The sequence below is a fragment of the Cryptotermes secundus genome, unplaced genomic scaffold (genome assembly GCF_002891405.2).
Source record: "Cryptotermes secundus unplaced genomic scaffold, Csec_1.0 scaffold1116, whole genome shotgun sequence".
Classification (NCBI taxonomy): domain Eukaryota; kingdom Metazoa; phylum Arthropoda; class Insecta; order Blattodea; family Kalotermitidae; genus Cryptotermes; species Cryptotermes secundus.
The window spans coordinates 301,945-322,387 of NW_019738890.1; the positions used below are offsets into that span (position 1 = coordinate 301,945).

The window sequence follows — 20,443 nt, forward strand, 5'->3', positions numbered from 1 at the left end:
GTGACTATTACAAAATTTTGAAATAGGAATGTACATTGAAATTCTTGACAAAAACTCCCAGTTTAAGAATGGAGACATTCCATTTTGGGATATGAGATGTTGACAGAAATAACTTTACTGATTAGCATTAACACTGAAATTCACCTTTATCCATATTCCACAGCACACAATTTGGAATCCCCTAAGCAGTTTAAAAATGATCTTCAAGGCTATATTAATATTAACCCTCCATAGCACAGTGGTTACTCCAACTACTCTAGCATACAAGAACCCTGCAGTTTGCCCACTGTATTTATAAGTTTATGCGATTCTCAAAATAGGAGTACTTCTTTCAGTAGCATTACCAAACTGCTCTGTGGAATGGAGAAAACATTTTTTTTTGTGAGGTAAGAACTGAATTTTTAAACATTCAGATGAATTTAAGGCTTCGAAGGGTTAAGACAGAATTCAGACTTCAACATTTTTACTAACAAATCAAACAACACACATGCATCAACGAACAGAAGATTAAACGTGCCACATTGCAAATAACATTTTTATTATCAAATATCACAGCAACTAATCTCAAAGTTACTTATTTAAGTAACTGCCCAGTAACATACAAGGGTTATTCTGAAAGTAACCTCCAATGAACTGTTAACAAAACAAGTAATGAGAGGGGGTGGGGGAGAGGGAGGTATTGTATACAAAACATTATTATATAAGCTATTTCTCAACGTAGTCACTGCCAGAACTGAGGCACTTGTCATATCAGGGGATAAGTTTTTGTATGCCTGTGTCAAAGTCTGCCACCTGTGATTGCAGGCACATTTTGACACCTTCCATCAGCTCCTCATTACTGGTGAAGTGTTGTCATAGGTAAAAAGGTGGTAGCAGCTCGGAGTGAGAGCAGGGCTGTAAGGAGGGTGATCGAACAACTCCCAGTTGAAATGCTCCAGCAGTGCTCGAGAGCAGCACCTGAATAGAGATGTGTATTCTCATAGAGGAGCACTACACCAGATGTCAGCATTTCACACCTTTTTGTTCTGAATGGCCCTATGCAGTCTTCTTCACGTTTCACAATACACTTCAGATGTTACTGTGGTCCCTTGTTGGATGAATTCCATCATCTCCACTCCTTTCCTATGCCAGAAACCAGCTGTCATCTGCTTTCTGCAGACAAGATTTGTATAAACTTTCTCGGCTCTGACTGCTCTTTGGTGTCAACATTCACAAATGAAACCCAGGTTTCATCATCTGTTACTCATACAGTGTGACTGAGAAACATGTAGTGTACAATGTGGTTTTAAACAGGTTTAAAAGACTCAGTATGTGTATGTAGTAACTTTTAAACTAATTTTTAAAGAAGTGTTGCATGTAAGAGAATATCAGATATGTTTGTTAACTGAGAAATTTAGCGCCATCTTTGTGGTATCACCATTCTCTGTGCTTTGCGCCAACCCGTGAGCATTTTTGGAACCCATCTTGTGGAAAACATGTGATAGCTTAGCCTAACTGCGATAATCTCATACAAAATGGTGTGTGAAATTTGTGGAAATTCATACGAAAGTTCTGAAATTGTGAAACACCATCTTTCACAAATTTTTTGGTCAACACTACGAACAAGATCATCACTCACTTCAGATGGCTGGCCAGCCGACCACTTCACTCATCACATTTTGGCTGTAAACTGCCACACATAATACATGATGGATTTCCGCAGCATTCACGTTTTTTATAATAAGGAAAAAAACAGCGCAAGGCAGGATTATCAATTGCAGGATATATAAACTCACTCTGCAGGGACAAAAACAAACATAGGTGACCAGTTACATGATGTTTTACAAGGCAATGAGTCATGTGATGCTATCTCGCATGCGTGAGCTATCCCACACTCCTACGTTAGTCACCTAAAATGAACGAAGGTTACTTTCCGAATAGCCATCATATTAGGTTAGGCAAATATCATAAGATTTAAGGCACTGGTTCCTTTTTCTTGAAACATTACATTTTACAAATACAGATCAACATATAGAGGGAGGCAGAGGCAAAATGGTTTGGGATTCAGGACACACAGCACTGCTGCTGTGTGCTGGACTCACCTTGTTGAGGGTATGGTGCTGTACTGTAGGGGTTGTAGCTGGCCGGTAGGAGTGGAGGCATGTAAGTTGGGTAAGGAGCAGCTGGTGTGGCTCCATAGGGAACAGGCATCCCTTGTGGGTATGTAGGGTATGGCAATGCTGGTTGTGTAGGAACACTGGCTGCACTGCTAGAAGTAGCAGTGGGTGGTGGAGGTCTCGGTGGAGGCTCCTTCTTACCCCCTGAAAAGAAAGATTTTATTTTCATAAAAATGTCAGCCAAATTAATATTAACATGGTTTCAGTTATTACCTCTAGACTACTGACTGCTACTATAGTTTAATCGTGATAACAGTGTGGCTGTTCACAAAGCTGGTGTAAGCTTATGACCGCCACCACCAGATGGTTTCATAACACCTCTTTTGTGACCAGTGTCTGGGGAAATATAGTTCTGTTCTTGTAAGGTGTGTACACTGTTGGGAATGGTCTATATATACCTCCTCAAGATGATGTACACTCCAAATGTTCACAGTTAATTATTTAACATTATACTGTTATGGATTAAATTTGTTTGCAATCCTGGTCTTTCCTGTGCACACTGAAATTTGTGTATGCTGATAAAGCTACCTCCAGACTAGTATTATTAAAGACATTCTATCAAGCTGTCTTTCCAAAACTTTTCAAATTCATAGCATGCAAATTCAGTGAAACTGATTTCAAAGTATCTCTAATGACTTTGTGTGTGTGTGTGTATGTGTGTGTGTGTGTGTGTGTGTGTGTGCGTACGTGCATCAATGCAAAGGTTACGTGTGGAGAACCATAGGTTGAGATGGGAACTATGAAAATTTTTGTGTTGAATTTTCAGCAGGTATTCCACTAGTCATTTTGAAACTGTTTGACTTGGGACCAGTGGAGAGCTCTTGTGAACATGGTAATGAAGTTAGTTAGTTAGTATTAGAGGGGGTGGGTTTCCCCATGCACTTAGACCAGTTATTGGTCCATTGTGCGTCCCCCTTTAATTTCTACTGTCTCCATACCCTACCGATACTGGTGCGTGCTATCAGTCCTGTTCAGCCGAGGTCGGCCCTCGGTACCTGATATTTCCCCCATCTACCAGAGGCACTGGAAACTACTTGGGCAGGAAATTTGTTGCCTAATTTTGCTCAGAGGTCTCCTAGACACATGAGGATCTTTTACGTGCCGTAAATCTATGACACGGGACCCATGGCTTAAAGTCCCTCCTGGAGGACTTGTTCCCTGAATTTTTCTGCCCTTAAAAATTCTACGACCTCCGCCGGGTTTGAACCCACATACCTTGAGTCATGAGGTGGGAACATTACCCCTAGACTACGGAGGCCGCTAACATGGTAATGAACCTTTGGGTTCTATAAAATGTTGGGAAATCCTTGAGCAGCTGAGTGACTGGTGGCTTCTCAAGGACTCACCTCCATGGACTTAATTATATTACTATTTGACCAAGGCTGAACACAGTAATCTGCCCAAAGAACTGGTAAACGACCAGCACTTGCTAGGGGAGCAAACAAGAGTTAATACAAGTACATATTATGAAGGCGGCCTCCGTAGTCTAGAGGTAACGTTCCCACCTCATGACTCGTGGTACACGGGTTCAAATACCCGGCGGAGGTCGTCGAATTTTTAAGGGCGGAAAAATTCAGGGTACAAGTCCTCCGGGAGGGACTTTAAGCCGTGTGTCCCATGTTGTAACTTTATGGCATGTATAAGAACCTCATATCTCCAAAGGAGATCACTGAGCCAAATTCCAGGATGTTTCCTGCCCAACAATAGTCTCTAAGGCCTCTGATAGATGGGGGAAGCATTATAGACACCGCCAAGCAAGTGGCCGAACTCGCTTGCTCGGCGGGACTGATGGTATGCACCATTATCGGTAGGGTATAGAGACTGGTAGAATATCATAGAGGGAAGCACAATGGACCAATACTGGTCTAAGTGCATGGGGAAACCCACCCTCTCCAATAACTAACTGAATAATGTGCGTGTAAATAATCCATCATACAATGACTCAGCATTCACACAAATGTACATACCTTGGGCTTGGGCATGATGGCCAGGAACAGCTGGAGTGGCACCAAAAGTTTGACGTCCAATGCTCTGTGTCAAGTCTTTCATCAGTTCCTCCTTCTCAGTCTTTCGAGCAAAACAATAGTCCGAAATCTTGTTCTGGAACGTTACCAAAATCTGAAACAGAATAACTGTCTGTGTGAAGCTGGCCATAATTTCCACAGATTCTGTCAATTTGCTTATATATAACCATCCCTAAAGCATAATCAATCAACTGACTATTGTGACTGCATTACCTGTGTAAGATCATTGTAGAACTTTGTTCCTTCAGAAAGATTGCCTTTAAGTTCATTGAAGGCATCATATGCTGCAGCCAACTCCTTGAGCACAGCTTCCCTGTTCGCAGCAGCTCCGGCACCAGACTTCTCTTTACAGAATTCTGTATTTTGAGCCTAAAGATTCAATTACGGAATAACATATTTTATATCAAATAATGAATTTTCTGATTTACATTAAATGAGACCAACTGTCATGCAGAACAATTCAGAAAATTGTGGGGGAGGGGAGTCCAAACTGAAATTTTCAGTGTAGCCAAGGAAGCCAATGAGAGTGGATCAATTCTGTTCACATTCTGAGTGTTTATATGCTACTGTGGATGTTGATCCTATGTTGAGTGCTATGAGGACAACCATACAGGCCTGTATTGCTAAGATAATGCATTCACAACCTCATGTATCAGTTACAGTAATTATAGTCTAAAATATTAATTTTTTTATTAATGTCCTCAGGTTATTTAAGTTGATTTAAAGCCTCTGGTGCTGTTATGGCTAATTCAATGCCCAGAACTACATGGTGGATTGCCCTCTTCAATTCTCCCTTCTAGCCTAATGAAACGACTGTTTCTAATAATCTCCCTCATTATTATAAAAATATTTTTATACAGACTTATGTTAAAGAAAGACAAATTTATTTAACAGTGAGAGCTCCTGGCAGTCTTTAAGAGTATGGTTTGCTGGCATGTGATACCATGTAGTTTCACATAGAGTATCAACATTCTGGAAGCAGCATCCATCTCTGAAACTTTGTCACCTATTTAACAAACTGCATGATGTCACATTCCAGAAGACTTAATTTTGTGGCATGCCTCCTAAAAGCTGGAATATCTAAGTAAGAGAGGGCGTCGTCTGTTGCTAGACAATGGCTCGGCAGTCACGTTCCTGCATTGTTGTCTGGGTGACAACACATGCAACAATGCATGTATGTATAATGCACTGTTACCACAAAAACGAAAAAAAGAACTAGTTCAGTTCCCGTGGTAACCAATATGCTAGCTAGTGTTCCAAAGAAAAATGCGAAATGGAACCCTTGAACAAGGTGTCTCCTATACCGTTTGACTGTTGAACAGAGCAGAGCAGAGCAGGAACAGGAGAGGGGAGGGGAGGGGACAGCAGAGGAGAACTGAGCCAGAAGCAAGGACTCAGACACAGAAGCCAGAGGAAGAAGGCGGAACTGAACGAGTGACAGAAATCATTCCCAGAAACAGACGTTGAAGACCTTGTTTCGTGTCTTATAGGTAAAGTGATTTAAGTGTGTTATAATTGTCTATAGTTCCACCTGGTGGAATCTCTCCAATAAATCGCTTCACCAAATCTGGAAGCTATTAATTACTTGTGGCGTTACCAGGATATGTGACAATATTTATCATTTAAATGATGTTTCACAGTTGTCATTCTGAAGCATAAGCATGGAATAGGAAAACTACAGGTTAAATTAACCAATTCAGTTAAAATCAGTTTATACCAGGCCATCACTCAGCATAATTCCTAGGATTTCAGGCAACTTGGTTTATAAAGGAAAGAAAGGTCTGATAAAATATAAGTACATAAAGTATTACCACTTCTTACAAGATCATGATTCAACAAACTAAAACTAGCGCCTTCAAAATGCAGAAATATCTTGATATGCTAGATTTGACATTCTCATGATGTCTAAGGATGTGATGCTGGGTAGCCCGGTATAAATAAACTAACAATAAACTAACATAATTGAGCTTCTGCCAGATCACACAGTCACACATCCCAGAAGGACATTACTCTTAATTCTGAACCTACTCCATTACTGTGGGTTTTGCTGCAGATCAAAGTAACATGCCTGAATATCCACCACTAAAGCTTCCTGTTTCTGTAGACTCTCCTTCACTTGACGCTGCAGAGGTCCAAACACCCTGCCCAAACTCTCCACAGAAATGGCTTGTTCATTGATGGCTCCATCTTGTGCCAGTGCATTGAGAAATGTCGATTTCATATCAACTGTTGCCGACTTGAGCTCACATTCAATTGTATCACGTTCTGCTTTGATGGTTTCCACCTGTCCAATTGTAAAATTAATATCATACAATAGTATGGGTATAGCTTATAACAAGAACTCCATTATAGTAAGAAACATGATATATATGGAAAAAATCTGACATAAAATGAGTGCGCTTTCCTCAGTTTATGTCCAGTAATGGCTTACAACATCCAACACCTAAACTGATTAAATCCGTGGAAAAACAAGAACTAAACTAAATACGCATCAGTCAAACCTCCATATTCAATATATTTATCATTCTGTATTGTTATACGTAACTATTTCCTTGTGACAGATGCAGAAACCATGAACATAAAAGTTTTAATACTACACAGTAGCCCTAGTATCCATGGTCATGATGCTGTTTTTTTACATATATATACTGCCTCTGAACACTGCATATGACAAGATTGTCATGTCCGCAGCAGAATTTAAGCTGGGGCAAGATGACTTGATCCATACTTTTTCTTTTTTGTACGTTACTTAACAACAGAGCCAGTACTGAGGCTATATAGCATCAAGTGGCTTGGACGATAGTGAATAATGTATGGATGGGTTATGAAAGGAACTGTTCATGACCTAACACTGACTGGCTCAAGGTACTGGGAAAACCACTATGAACCTCAGTCAGAATAGTTGGTGCCCCAACTGAGACTGACTTACGTTAATAAGCTAATTTCAACTGATGTGAGTTAAAACTTACATCTTCCATGAGTTTCCTAAGCTGGTGAACTGCTGAGCTATTCTTTACATTGTTTCCTCCAGGCCCTGCTGATGGTACAAAAGCAAGCAAATCATCCGGACCCTTACTCAACAACTCGATACCTCGATGATGGCTCTCAAATTTATCCCGAATTAATTTGTCAGCCTGCATGGCATTGTTGATGATCTCACGATATTTAGCCATATTGGCATGGAACGTCTCTGTTAACTTGTCTGACGGAGTACGGGTCCAACGCTCCTTGAACTGCTCACGCAGTTGGTCATCTGATTCTTTCTCATTGCGAGTCATTCTTTCAGTCTGGAGAAGAAAAAAGAAATTACAATTACAATAAATTCTCATGAATGTAATTGAACTCTGCAACACATTTTCATTAACCAAATGAATCTCAATGAGGATGCTGGAAAATACTTCCCTCCAGAATCACAGGCTTCACTAAATATATAACCAGCTGATTTACTGTCCTATTGTACCCCGATTTTCTCTCAGGTGTCTATCAAATGCATATATACCTAACTAGTGGCTTGTCTATCACATCAAAATCCACACTGAATATCTCCATTAATTTGGTCTGCATAAGAAATTTATCAAGAAAGATGAAAGCTGGAAAACATTTTGTTAAGAAGCTGAAAAAAAATTATTCTAGATAAAAAAGGTGCTTGCGGACTAAAACCCAGGAGTTTGTTTTTTTGTATACGTCTCGTGTTATTGAAATATCCTAATATGAGACGTATTTAATGAAACTACCTGAGGATGGTCCAAAATATGGACCAAAACATGTAGCAGTTATTAAATAAAACAAATAGAACCAATGTAAACAACTAAATTGGTTTATTTTGAAATATGTGCTGTGTTGATGGCCAGAGTATCACAAACCATGACACACAACTGGATGCGAACAATACAGACTATAAACCATTTCTGTCATCTAAGAACTATTTAACAATGCTTAAGTACGCTTTGTTAACATGTTCCTTAATGGTTTAGAGAGAGAGAGAGAGAGAATGCGTGTGCATGCATACAAGTGCCCGAGGACAACTAGGCAAGTGATTTTGACTTGGTGGCACAGGTTCTCTGCACATGTTTTGATGACATTATGCCATCCCATATCTTAATGATGTCTACCATTCTTTTTGTAGAGTAAATTGTTATAAACAAAATTTATTTATACTAAAATGACATGCTCTTTAAATTAGAAAAATGAGGTGCTGTACTGCACAAGACAGGTTAAGCAACTGCAAGAATATTCCAATACATTTTCTGCGAGTCTTACTGGGAAATTATGTTCAATTTCATCCTCTGCAACTTCTTTTGGACACAAGTGCCGCATAAATTCAAGTGCACCTGTACATATGGAATGAAGATTGATTTTGGGGGAATATCACAGAATCTACACTGCTTGGTAAACTGCCTAAGGTTCCAGAACATTCCAAATATTACTCTAATATTGTATTGCACAATCCTGTTGCATTGTGTATTCGAATTTTAGCAATCTCATTCAAAATGTGAATTTTAATATATGCAAAGTTTCACAGAGAGTGAAGAGAGAGTAATAAAGTTAGAATATGACTGATATTCCTGACTGGTGTTTGAATTTTTCTTATTTCTCTGTAAGTTTAAGTAATGGTCTACTTGCTAATGCTACCACACTCATCCAGCAGTGTTTGCAGTGCATGCCATCATGTTGCTTTTATTTCCATAGTGGCTTATACAGACTGTTTATTCATTTATCCAGTAATGTCAGCATCACAGAAAAAGACCAGATACAACATACACTCAATTTCACAGTACTGACAATAATCAATGCAATTAATGCCACTAATCAATCCTGTATACCACATTAAGCAACAAGGATATTTATTTACAGAATTTAATATACATATATAATAGAAATCATGTATATATCACGTAAAATTAACGTCCCTGTGGGAGCCTCCCACACTGCTGTTTGGCTTGCAGTTACCTGGCCACTGATGCTAGGATTGTCAGCTGGCTCGCAGTTACCTGACTACTGAAGCAAGGAAGACCAGCCAGTTCACAGTCACCTGGCTGACAACACAGAGACCAGCCAGCTCACAGTCAACCGGCCACCGACAAAGAGAAGACCAGCCTGCTCGCAGTTATACAGCTGCTGTAGTCCGCACTGATTGGATGGTGCTTGCTTCAATGTGGGAGGCTCCTACACCCCCATATAACAATGTTGTTTAAAGTAGTTAAATGGATCACAGCACTGATTTCTCATCAAACCATATAAATCTTGATCTGTCAAATGCATTGAACTCACTGTAAAGACAGCAACTTACTTCGGTCCTGAATACATGGGAATGATTAAAGCATTAAGAACTAAAGAAGCAAGATTCCACACCATATCATCACATAAGAAAGATTTCCTGAGCACTGTCACTATACTGTCAAGACAGGAAACGGCATATCACAGAATTTGGGAACATCAGTGAAGAGTGCTGTGGCAAGCGGAAGAACAGATGCTTGAAGATGCTGATAACAAACCGTAAGTTAGTAAGCATATACTGCCAGAGAGACATCACCTCATCAAGAATCTCCTTATTCCTTTGTAGAAGATCTGGCAGTTCACGCATCATTCTCTCCAACTCCTGAATGCCACCGTTACTCCTTACAGATACTGCTTTATCAACAAGTGACTGTGGCAGTGAATTCCCAGACATATCTTCTAAAGCGGCAGGAAGATTCAGTGATGCCAGAACACTGAAATAAAAAGAAAAAAATCTTTAACTAAACGAAGCAGAATGAAGTTGTCCTTCATGTCAAGAAACATCCAGCATTTTAGGAGACCCAAAGGTTTATTACTGGGTTCACCAGAATTTGCCACTGGACCCTATCCTGTGCTGGATGAATACAGTCCAGAGCCTAAAATCCTATTTCTTTATGATCCATTTTAATATTATCCTCCTACCCATGTCTGTGTCTTTCTTTTAGCCTTTCCTACCAAAACTTCATACACATCTCTCCTGTACGTGTTACTTGTCCCATAATATTTGGCTACAGGTACAAATTATGAATAAGTAGATTTTAAAGGGTTCTTACAATGGTGTAAAATACTCGGAATTACTGAATTAAAGTTAGCTCTTTCTAAGGGACCCAAGAGAGTAGGTGTCTCCCCCCCTCACCTGAGGATGTAAACAGATCCAGTTTCCAAAACGCTGTTTTCTCTAGGTTTTAGAATACTGGACAATGGGTGAAGTCCAAAAACTCAGCCATTCTGAGGGAAAAATGATGAAGTTTCCATGAAGAAATTTTTTGCGGATTCCTTTTACTTTTCCCCTTCTCCTCAGCATTTTCTTCCCAAACATGTATAACAGCTCCATCAATATAATAACTAAGGCAAGGGCTGGATAACTGAGGAACTGGAGTTTGATTTCCCACAGAAACAAGATATTTAACTCTTGCAGACCAGCTCTGGGGCCCACCTAGCCTACCCAATGGGTACTGAGTCTCTTTAGAGCAGCAAGGGCATGAAGCTAAACACTCACCTCCATCTAGTGCCAATACCAAAAATTCTTGAAGCAATGCCTCTACCCCCTCCCCCCCATTTTCATGATAGGATGGTTAATTAAGTGCATAGGAATCTCTTCTTCTTACTTTACCATGTTCTCAAAGACTATCAGTCCATATTCTTCTCTCAGTGTGAGGGGCAAAGTTTTCACACTCATACAAAACAACAGAGAGAATAACAGTTTTGTATATTTTAAACTACAAGACAGCAAAACAAAAAATCTGAACTGAATGATAACAAGCATTCTCTGATCTGTAAACATATCTAATTTAATCCTGTAGCAATTTTTCAACTTCCTATATTAGCTTACCTGTTAAGAAATTGTGTACTCTCCCGTAATTTCATTATTTCAGTGTTCAAAATTTCAGTCTTCCTGCCATCATATGCAGTCATAGCCTGATGAACAGTGACAGGCACCAGCTCTTCAAACAAATCTGTAGCCAAGAACAAAAATTCTGTGTTGGATTTGAGAATGTCACACTGGTGACTATCAAGATTTTCTCTTTGAGCTTGTAAAACTGTGTATGTCAAAGAGAGCTTGATATTTCACTCTCCACCTTTAGAGTCAAAGAGTAAGTCAAGAAAAAAACTGCCTGCAAAGAATATAGTGTTACAACACACAAGACCATAATCTTAAAAAATCCCATGTTTAAAGTGCACATTTTGAACAGGAAAGTGTCCAGACATCAAAGCTATAACTATCACACTGAATGAGTGCCTGGAGAAGTGAATGAAGAAAACTTTGTATTTTCTCTTACATAAATACAAAATTCTAAAAAAACTTCTAACATCTTCTTCAGATACTTGTACCCATGCAGTAAGGGCAGCAAGATTTATAAATTAATACTTACATAAAACAATGATCCACTTCTATGCATTACCAGCAGAGATTCAAACTACATTAAAATTGTCAGACATGACCTCAAAGATCGGCAGCACTTGTCATGTCTAAAATTTTTAACATACAAACCTAATGTTCTGTAATATTTGTCAATATGTTTATAATCTCCATGTGAAGATTACTGTCTTCTGTAGAATGATTTGATACACGCCAGATAGTGTTTCTACTCGTTGTTAGTACTCCTACAGTACCATCTAGTGGTAGGAGATATAATTATATTACCTGCAATACTATTTATAACAACTTTTAGTTTGATGTGTGCGACTTTTTGATCTCTGTGTGTGTGTGTGTGTGTGTATATATATTGTAACGTGTCTGGAATCCAGAAGTCACTTCTATGGAAACGCTAGAACAGACCGTTGCATAAGAAGTAACAATAGCGATACTGTAATTCCAACAGTGAGCTGTTGTATCGAGAACATCGAATCTCCACGGTAACGACAAACAAAGCAACGTCTCCATGGTTATAACAGAAGGTTCATTTGCCTAGCAGCGGCGAGGGTATAAATAGGCCAGCTTCGATGAGAAGCCTTCAGTCTCGGATTAGACAGCTAAGAAGCCAGACGTGATCAGCCTTCGGGGAAGAAAGGCTTGGGATAACCGCCCTCGGAGAAGATAGTCCAGCATCGCCCAGCTATTGTGAGCAGTGATTGTACCACTGCAAGTGCAGATGATTGTAAAGTGTGTAAGACGAGCGAACGTAATAAATCCGCTATATTGGAACGGCGTGAACTTATTTGTAGCGTGACACACAAAACACGTGACACTGGTGTCAGAAGTGGGATAAGACTTACACACGTGACCCACAAGATTCGAACTCCAGACACGTTACAATATATATATATATATATATATATATATATATATACACACATATATTTGAGACAACACTGGATGGTGAAGTCAAATCATTCTACAGCATTGACTAGCGTGATGGACTATCTTCTGCAATGTGGTGTTATGTAGTCTGGTAAAAATTTATGAATGTTTCAGAGGAATATACTGCCTCTATCACAAGGATTCAGAAGCAGAGAAAGTAGTCCTTCACTATGCGTGCCCCTTGTTTGCTCAACTTATTCATCAACTATGAAAATGGAGCCCGCACATCTCAGATTATCGACATACTGCATGCAAGCCTTCTTACCTTTAAAGTTCTGACTCAGTCTCTCTGGAACTGGCAAAGATTTAGCTAACATTGCCTTCCCAACAGTAGGTAGGGATTTTACATCTGGAATTCTCTCATGGTATATGAAGTCATTGTCTTTTTTGGCTTCAGTTAGATTCCGTTGTGCTTTATTTGCATAGTCTTGAAAGTAGGAAGGTTTTCCTGACCTTTGTTGTGCTGCTTTAAACAATTCCAAGGCATGCTACAAAAAAAAAATAAACAACATCAATGGCAAACACATTGGTTTTCCAAAGACTGTGTACACACCCTAGAGCAATTACTGTAAGTACCTTTGCAGAAACATCACATTGTGTGTACTGGCTGCATGTGCGTATGCTTCCATCCAACAAACATGGCACATGATTGGGATAGCAGGTAGTCTGACTTAGGTTATGAGAATTCATGATGAACTGTTTCGGTTGGGTTCTGATGGTTTGTAACATTATGTACTCTTTAGAGTGCATACCAGCATATCAGAGGGATATGCTGCCATCTTCAGGGTCAAAGTGACTCAGTCCCTCAGGAGGTGTAGAGGACAACCCCATCTATGCCAATTGGAGGAGTGTACTAGGAAACAGGAGAAAATACTGCAATTTTCAGGGCCGCCAGCAACAGGAGATGGGAATCCTGCCTCCTATAACCTAACATCATCTTCATCAAACTCATTCAGTCCTCAAGATGGCGGCATGTTCCCCTGATATGTTTGTGCCTACCCACAAAACTAAATGGTGTCACAACAGTATGGTCAGAGACATTTTGTGCCAAATTTTTCACATGGAATTCACAGGGTATATATACTTACATATAATCGATTTTATTCAATATACTTCATGCTTGTTTACCTTAAATTAATTTATCTATCCCTAAAAACATTAAAAATGAATTTGACAAAACAATTCCTATTTATCAGAAAACTCACTTCAAGTCTTGCTATTTCTTCACCAACACTTTTGTTTGCTTTACATACAAGACTCTGATAATACTCAGTGAGACCATGGTATGCTGCCTGCTTTCCAGCCACCTGAAAAAGGGAAACAAAACTAAGAGAAAGCAAGGTGTTCTCCATTAGAGTCTACACTTTTTCATAATTAAATCTTTGCTACTTTTCTGTACCTCAAAGGCCTCAATATACATTTATGGCATAAACAAAATCAATGATACAACACTAATTATACCAAAGATATGACACATATAATGATAAATTATTAATCCTTGTATTCATTAAATATTTGTTCAAAATGTTTCAAATAAAAGTTGTACATTTTATTTCAAGAACCAATTTTTGAGCAATGTTACAAAGTGTCAATTTGAGCTTAAGAAGAGCAATATGAACCACAACAAAATTCACTCATGGGCTTTTGACGTAGATCCTCATATGCCAAATTTAATCAAAATCCATTCAGTAGTTTTGGAGATGATTTAAGCACAGAGACTTACCTCTCCCATTATGCTGTCACATTACTGATGCACTCTGAACAAAGAATGCATAAGAATCAATATGCTATGTGCCAGATCATGTGAACCCAGCACCAGTGGCTGGGTAATTTGAAATTATGTCCCAGTTCAGCTGATCCCTTCTCAGTAGCAACTGGGTTTGGTATCTGCTGGATGAATTTTGACTGGGGCTGCCCTATTTTATTAGAGGGCAGGGGGCTCATGTCATGCCAACAGGTGCTATGGTTTCCTTATTTTCTTTTACCTTTTGGTGTTTAGATTGCCAAGGAATTGTTTCTTTGTTATTATTATTATAATGTTCAACTGTTAATTACTGAAACATGGTCTCTACAATTAAGGGAAGAACACAGACTGAAGGTATTTGAGAACAGGGTGCTGAGAATATCTGAACCAAAGAAGGATCAAATGGTATGAAGTTGAAGCAAACTACATAATGAAGAGGTTCATAATTTGTACTATTTGCCAAATATAACTAGAATGATCAAGCCAAATGGACAGGGCAGGCAGTATTCATGGGAGGAGAAGATGAATGCATACAGGGCCACAGTGGGAAAGACATAAGGAAAGAGATCACTAAGAAACCTAGATGTGAGTCAATAATATTAAAATGGACCTTAGGGAAATATGATGAGATGGTACAGACTACACTGATCTGGCCCAGAATAGGAACCATTGAAGAGCTCTTTTGAATATGATAATGAACCTTCAGATTAAATAAAATGTGGGAAATCTTTAAGTGAACAACTGGTGACTTCTCAAGGACTCTACTCCATGGCGTTAGTTGTTCAGTAGTTACTCTTTAAGGGTTTCCATTTTTTATAGACTGGCACTACCCCCTCCTTGGGTATATTCTTGTCAGTCCTTTGGTTTCCATTGTCACATACATCCAGTGACCTGTATTTTTCTACTATCAGACTTCAATCCACGTATTTAAGATGTGGGACACGCGGTAGTATAGTTGGGTGAGGCACTATGCTACAAGACAGAAGGTCATGGGTTCAAGTTCTGATATGGTGCATTTTTTTTTTCAATTTACCTAATCCTTCCAGCTGCACTGTGGCCCTGGGGTCAACTCAGCCTCTAACAGAAATCAGTACCAGAAATCTTCCTGGGTGGTAAAGGGCAGCCAGTGCGTAAGGCTAACAACCTCACTGCCATCTGTGAGCCTACTGTCTACACAAAATGTTGAAACCTCCACATTTCAAAACCCTATGGGCTTTCACGGCCTGTTAAAGGGATTGCTTTACCATACTACAATACACAGACTAGTAGCCAGACAAAGATGTTCAAGCAAAGAAGAAAGAAAAAAAAAAAAAAAACAAGAGGAGGGGCAGTGCATATCATTGGAGTTGTGTAACCAATGAATATACTTACAGTTGGAATCCAATCTTTATCCCACAGAGGCCTGAGTAATTCCTTTTGAAATTGTTTCAATACTTCCACGTACAGTTCTTCACACTGAGAACTCAATTTGGCAATTACTGCATCCTTCATCTTATCTAAAGTCACAAAAAAACATTCATACCAAAACTCAACTTTACAGGATTATATACAAAATTAATTTCAAAGGGTGAATTCCATGTCTGCCGTAGCTTCCACATGGATGTATGTGATGATGTACTCCTTGAATGCACTCTACATCAGACATACAACAGAAATAGCTGACGAGCAGCAATTGGTTGTGTAATTTTTAGGAACTGAATGTAATTTGTTACAATTAATATGATGCTGGACATTATCCATCATCTTGTCTGTTCTTAAAAAACCATCTAGTTTCTATTAAAAACACGTTTCGGGAACTGGAATCTGTCCCCGTCTTCAGGTAAAACCTACTCAGTTGGGTCCAATAGACAGAGCTAGCCCCTATCTCCGGACAACTATGCCAGTTTCAGAAGGGGTTCATAAAACAAGCACAACATAATCCATCTGTGAGAGCTAAGAAATATTGAAGCTATCATATTTGAGGCTTAGCACCACAGAAATATCTGTAAAGTGTTCAGAATTCTTTACGAAGGAACCTGTGTTTCCAGATAGAGGATTCCTCCATAAGATCCTCAATCCTCTATCTGGAAACACAGGTTCCTTCGTAAAGAATTCTGAACACTTTATAAAATCAATACAGGATATCAACCTGCAAAAAGAAGACTGCCTTGTAAGTTTTGACGTTGTTAGTCTGTTCACCAACGTACCAGTGGAAGAGATCTTACAAATCATAAGAGATAGACTCAGAATGGATTCTTCCTTCCCAGAACGCTCACCTTTACAAGTTGAAGACGTGATGGAACTACTGGACATCTGCTTAAAAACCACATACTTCCAGTTTGAAGATACGTTCTACCAGCAAAAGGAAGGTAGCGCAATGGGAAACTCACTATCTCCGGTGGTCAGTAATATATTCATGGAGCATTTTGAAGAAATAGCAATAGACACAGCTGAATACAAGCCTGATAAATGGCTGAGATATGTCGACGACACGTTTGTGATATGGCCATATGGACCGGAATAGCTACAGAAATTTCTTCAACATATTAACAACATCAGACCTACCATCAAATTCACTATGGAAGTTGAAGTTAACAATGCACTTCCATTCTTGGATGTTTTGGTTATGAAGCAGGGTCCAAAACTGACCACCAAAGTGTACTGAAAGCCTACTCATACTGGTCATTATCTTCACTTCAAGTCCAATCACCCACACCACGTAAAAAGGGGAATTGTTCATAGTTTGGTCAACAGAGCGAAGGTCATATGTCAAAACCAGAAGGATTTTAGTACAGAAATCAGAAACATAAGACATGATCTGATGCTCAGTGAATATCCTAAAGAATTCGTGGATTCTGTATTGAAGCCAGCGACAATAAATCGTCCCTCTTCAGACACAACATACCGGGGCACTGTAATCATTCCGTATGTCAAGGGTATCGCCGAGAAATTCAGACGCATCGGGAACCGTTTTCAACTTAGAACAATCTTCAAAACGAAACATACACTCCGGGGTACATTAATGAAAACTGGACCCAGTAGAGATGCCCAGAAAACGAAGCAGTGTGTGTATAGCATCCCTTGCGACTGCGGCAGATGTTACATCGGTGAAACTAGCAGACCCCTAGAAGTACGCATTAAGGAGCACAAATATAATATGACACAGGGTTTGCTGGAAAAGTCTAAATTGGCCCAACATGCATACGAGGAAGATCACAAAATTCTTTGGAATGAAGCGAAGGTCTTGCAGATCGAACCCAACACCACATATAGAAGATACAAGGAATCAGCCCACATGTCTCTGCTGGACCATCCAATCAGTCAACCCAGTGTGGATATCTCTCCCATCTGGGCCCCTATCATCACAGCAGAAATCAAGAGACTACAGCGACATCAAGTGTAGTTGGTTTGGGTAACTATTTGTTTCATATGTTGGTACCACAAGGAGTATTGCTTCTCTCCCGGTATGATTTCATTCTAGATATTTCTCTGGTGCTAAGCCTCGAATATGATAGCTTCAATATTTCTTAGCTCTCACAGATGGATTATGTTGTGCTTGTTTTATGAACCCCTTCTGAAACTGGCACAGTTTTCCGGAGATAGGGCTAGCTCTGTCTATTGGACCCAACTGAGTAGGTTTTACCTGAGGACGGGGACAGATTTCAGTTCCCGAAAAGTTGTTTTTAATAGAAACTAGACGGTTTTTTAAGAACAGACAAGATGATGGATAATGTCCAGCATCATATTAATTGTAACAGTTTACCATCATCACAAACTTTTAGATCTTGAATGTAATTTACTGGAGTGAACATCTTTCAGAATAAGTTAATACACTGCCTTATCCTTCTACATATGAATACATAACTTTTGCAAGCTCTAGATTTTTTTTTTCATTTGATGTTAATGCCATTTCTTCATTTGTTACACCATGTAAATACGGGGCAATGTTGCCTATGTTCTCAGGATACATGCTGCCTCCACCCATACAATGTAATGACTAAAACACATTAACATCAACAATTAACCAATGTTAAAGCCCAATTTAACAGATTTACCACTGTCATTACAGAATTCCAGATTATCATACTGATGAACTGTCAAGAGGGTCACATATGAGCTGTCTTTTGTTTCAGTCATCATATGTATTCTATGAGAAGTAGTAATATCTTGATGTGGATGTGTGAAGTATAGCATACTATACAATGGAGTCCACTTATAACTGACCATGTTTATTCATGAGAAATACTGTTAAATGTTGTCGACACATAATTTGACTAAAAAAGCAAATGGGGAAAAAACAGGGGAAGTTAAAGGTACAGAAACTTATATAACAAATGATGAAACTTCCTGCTGAATTCTCAGTGGCTGCTGCACTTCCTTTAACACAAGCTAATTATTCCTCAGTGGAAAATGAATAAGAAAACGTGTTCATAAATAAAATTCTAGAAAACAATTTTCAGAGAATCTGACTTCCATGTGTATGCCTTGCTGTCGTCACATAAAATGACCCACATATCTAACTGAGAAACAACATGATAAATGGAAATAACATGAACATATACAGTTCTGAAAAGTTCCTGGATATAACCAGACAGTCCACTGGAAGTCATCTGATATTCTGCAGGAATATGTTGTCTCCACCTGGCTCTGCCTGCTTCATGCTGGTTTCTTGTTTGGCCTACTCTTCAACCTTTATGACGAAGGTAACATGTTCCCCAGAAACGTCAGCAGACTTTCAACAACTATATGGTGTTAATCCCAGATGACAGAACTCTTCAAAATCACCACTGTGAGAATCTCAAATCATATATACAACTTTCTTCATCCCACCAAAAAATGTTACTTTCAAAAAAGAACAGACATCACAGATAAAACAAAGAGATGAGTCTCATACCATGTATTGCCTTCTGTACGAAGATTTCTTGTCCTTGTGCTAACATGAGAGCAGATAATGCTCCAAGAGTTTCTGGATTCAGGTCTGGGGTTGGTTCTTGCTGGATTGCAAGCATAACAGTGCCTTTCAGATGACTGAAAATTCCAGCAGCTTGCTAGAATAAAATTCCGTGTAAGTTAAAATGAAATATATGAGCTATATGTGATTACTTCCTTTATGTTTCTGCATTAATCCTGTTTCTTTATGCACCAAAATTATGGTAACTTACAGAACCACATAGTCAGAAGTTGCTGTTAACTTGAACTTTACTAATGGTATATATAATTAACCGTCTACACAATAAGGAATTAATTAGAGTATAAATACCTGAAACAGTTTTGCAGCTAATTTTAATCCATCATCATTTTCAATACTCTGAGCTGCAGCAACTGAACTCTGTAGGGCAGCTATATTGAAAAGTATACAGACCTTCTCATATGCAAGAGATGATACAGCTGAAAAAAAAAAGAAGTACTAAGATGGTATCTTGAAATTGTATGTCAATGGGTATTCTATACTAATATACTGCATCTGCATATAACTAATATTTATATGCTTACTCAGGCTAATTCTTCCACCGAAGATCGAACCCTTATCGAAAGCATCTTTCCACTTAAAAGGAATCTGAACTTCATGGGAAGGAATTTTTCCTTCCAGGGCACAGAGTTGATCATAGTAACTGCAATTAAAAATACAGAAATCTTATATTAATTTATGTATTTTATTTATGCCTTACTTAATGACACTGTCAGTAGCTCTGGCAATTTTGCATCAAATGAGATAAACTGATGTAACATTTGTTGGTACTAACCAGACATTCACCAGGAGAGAGTGAGGAAAACCATGAAACCTTTCAGTCAGGATGGCCAATGCCCCAGTCAAGATTTGAACTGTGCACCTCATCCATAAGTCTGAAGTGTTACTGCCTCAGTCAACATGCTCAATTGTGTTAAAATCACATCAGGGGCAATTTTATCACCTTAACTATATGAATGTTAACTTGAAGTACTGTATTACTTTGAATATAAGATGCCTTTGAATTCAAGGCTCATATAGTTTTTGGATGTTGCTTTTATGGAAAAAAATTAGAAAGGTCCACATTCTATGAATTTAAGATGCACCTCAATTTTTCAACAGATAAAAATGTGTAATTTCTATTTTGAATTGTTTCATTTTTGGTCCGTTACACTATCAATCACAAAGTTAATAAAAAGTCTGTTGAGTGTAACAATTTGTAGGTCACTTCTTTATCACTTCTGCCTTACATGTTTCGGTTTGACACAACCATCATCAGAGGCACTTACTACA

The 20,443-nt window shown here is 38.8% G+C and overlaps 1 protein-coding gene across 1 annotated transcript in view; it reads right to left on the minus strand.

The window, feature by feature from the left end:
* LOC111871306 (programmed cell death 6-interacting protein) overlaps positions 1-20,443 on the minus strand; it is a 29,105-nt gene that overhangs the window by 4,187 nt on the left and 4,475 nt on the right. Inside the window, exons 2-14 of the mRNA XM_023864311.2 lie at positions 19,696-19,814; positions 19,463-19,590; positions 19,097-19,250; positions 15,595-15,719; positions 13,685-13,786; positions 12,745-12,967; positions 11,010-11,133; positions 9,714-9,891; positions 7,150-7,467; positions 6,249-6,464; positions 4,394-4,549; positions 4,124-4,274; positions 2,082-2,300 (exon numbers count right to left, since the gene is read on the minus strand). Coding sequence (XP_023720079.1) covers positions 2,082-2,300; positions 4,124-4,274; positions 4,394-4,549; positions 6,249-6,464; positions 7,150-7,467; positions 9,714-9,891; positions 11,010-11,133; positions 12,745-12,967; positions 13,685-13,786; positions 15,595-15,719; positions 19,097-19,250; positions 19,463-19,590; positions 19,696-19,814 — 2,213 coding nt within the window. The remainder of the gene's footprint in view (positions 1-2,081; positions 2,301-4,123; positions 4,275-4,393; positions 4,550-6,248; positions 6,465-7,149; positions 7,468-9,713; positions 9,892-11,009; positions 11,134-12,744; positions 12,968-13,684; positions 13,787-15,594; positions 15,720-19,096; positions 19,251-19,462; positions 19,591-19,695; positions 19,815-20,443) is intronic.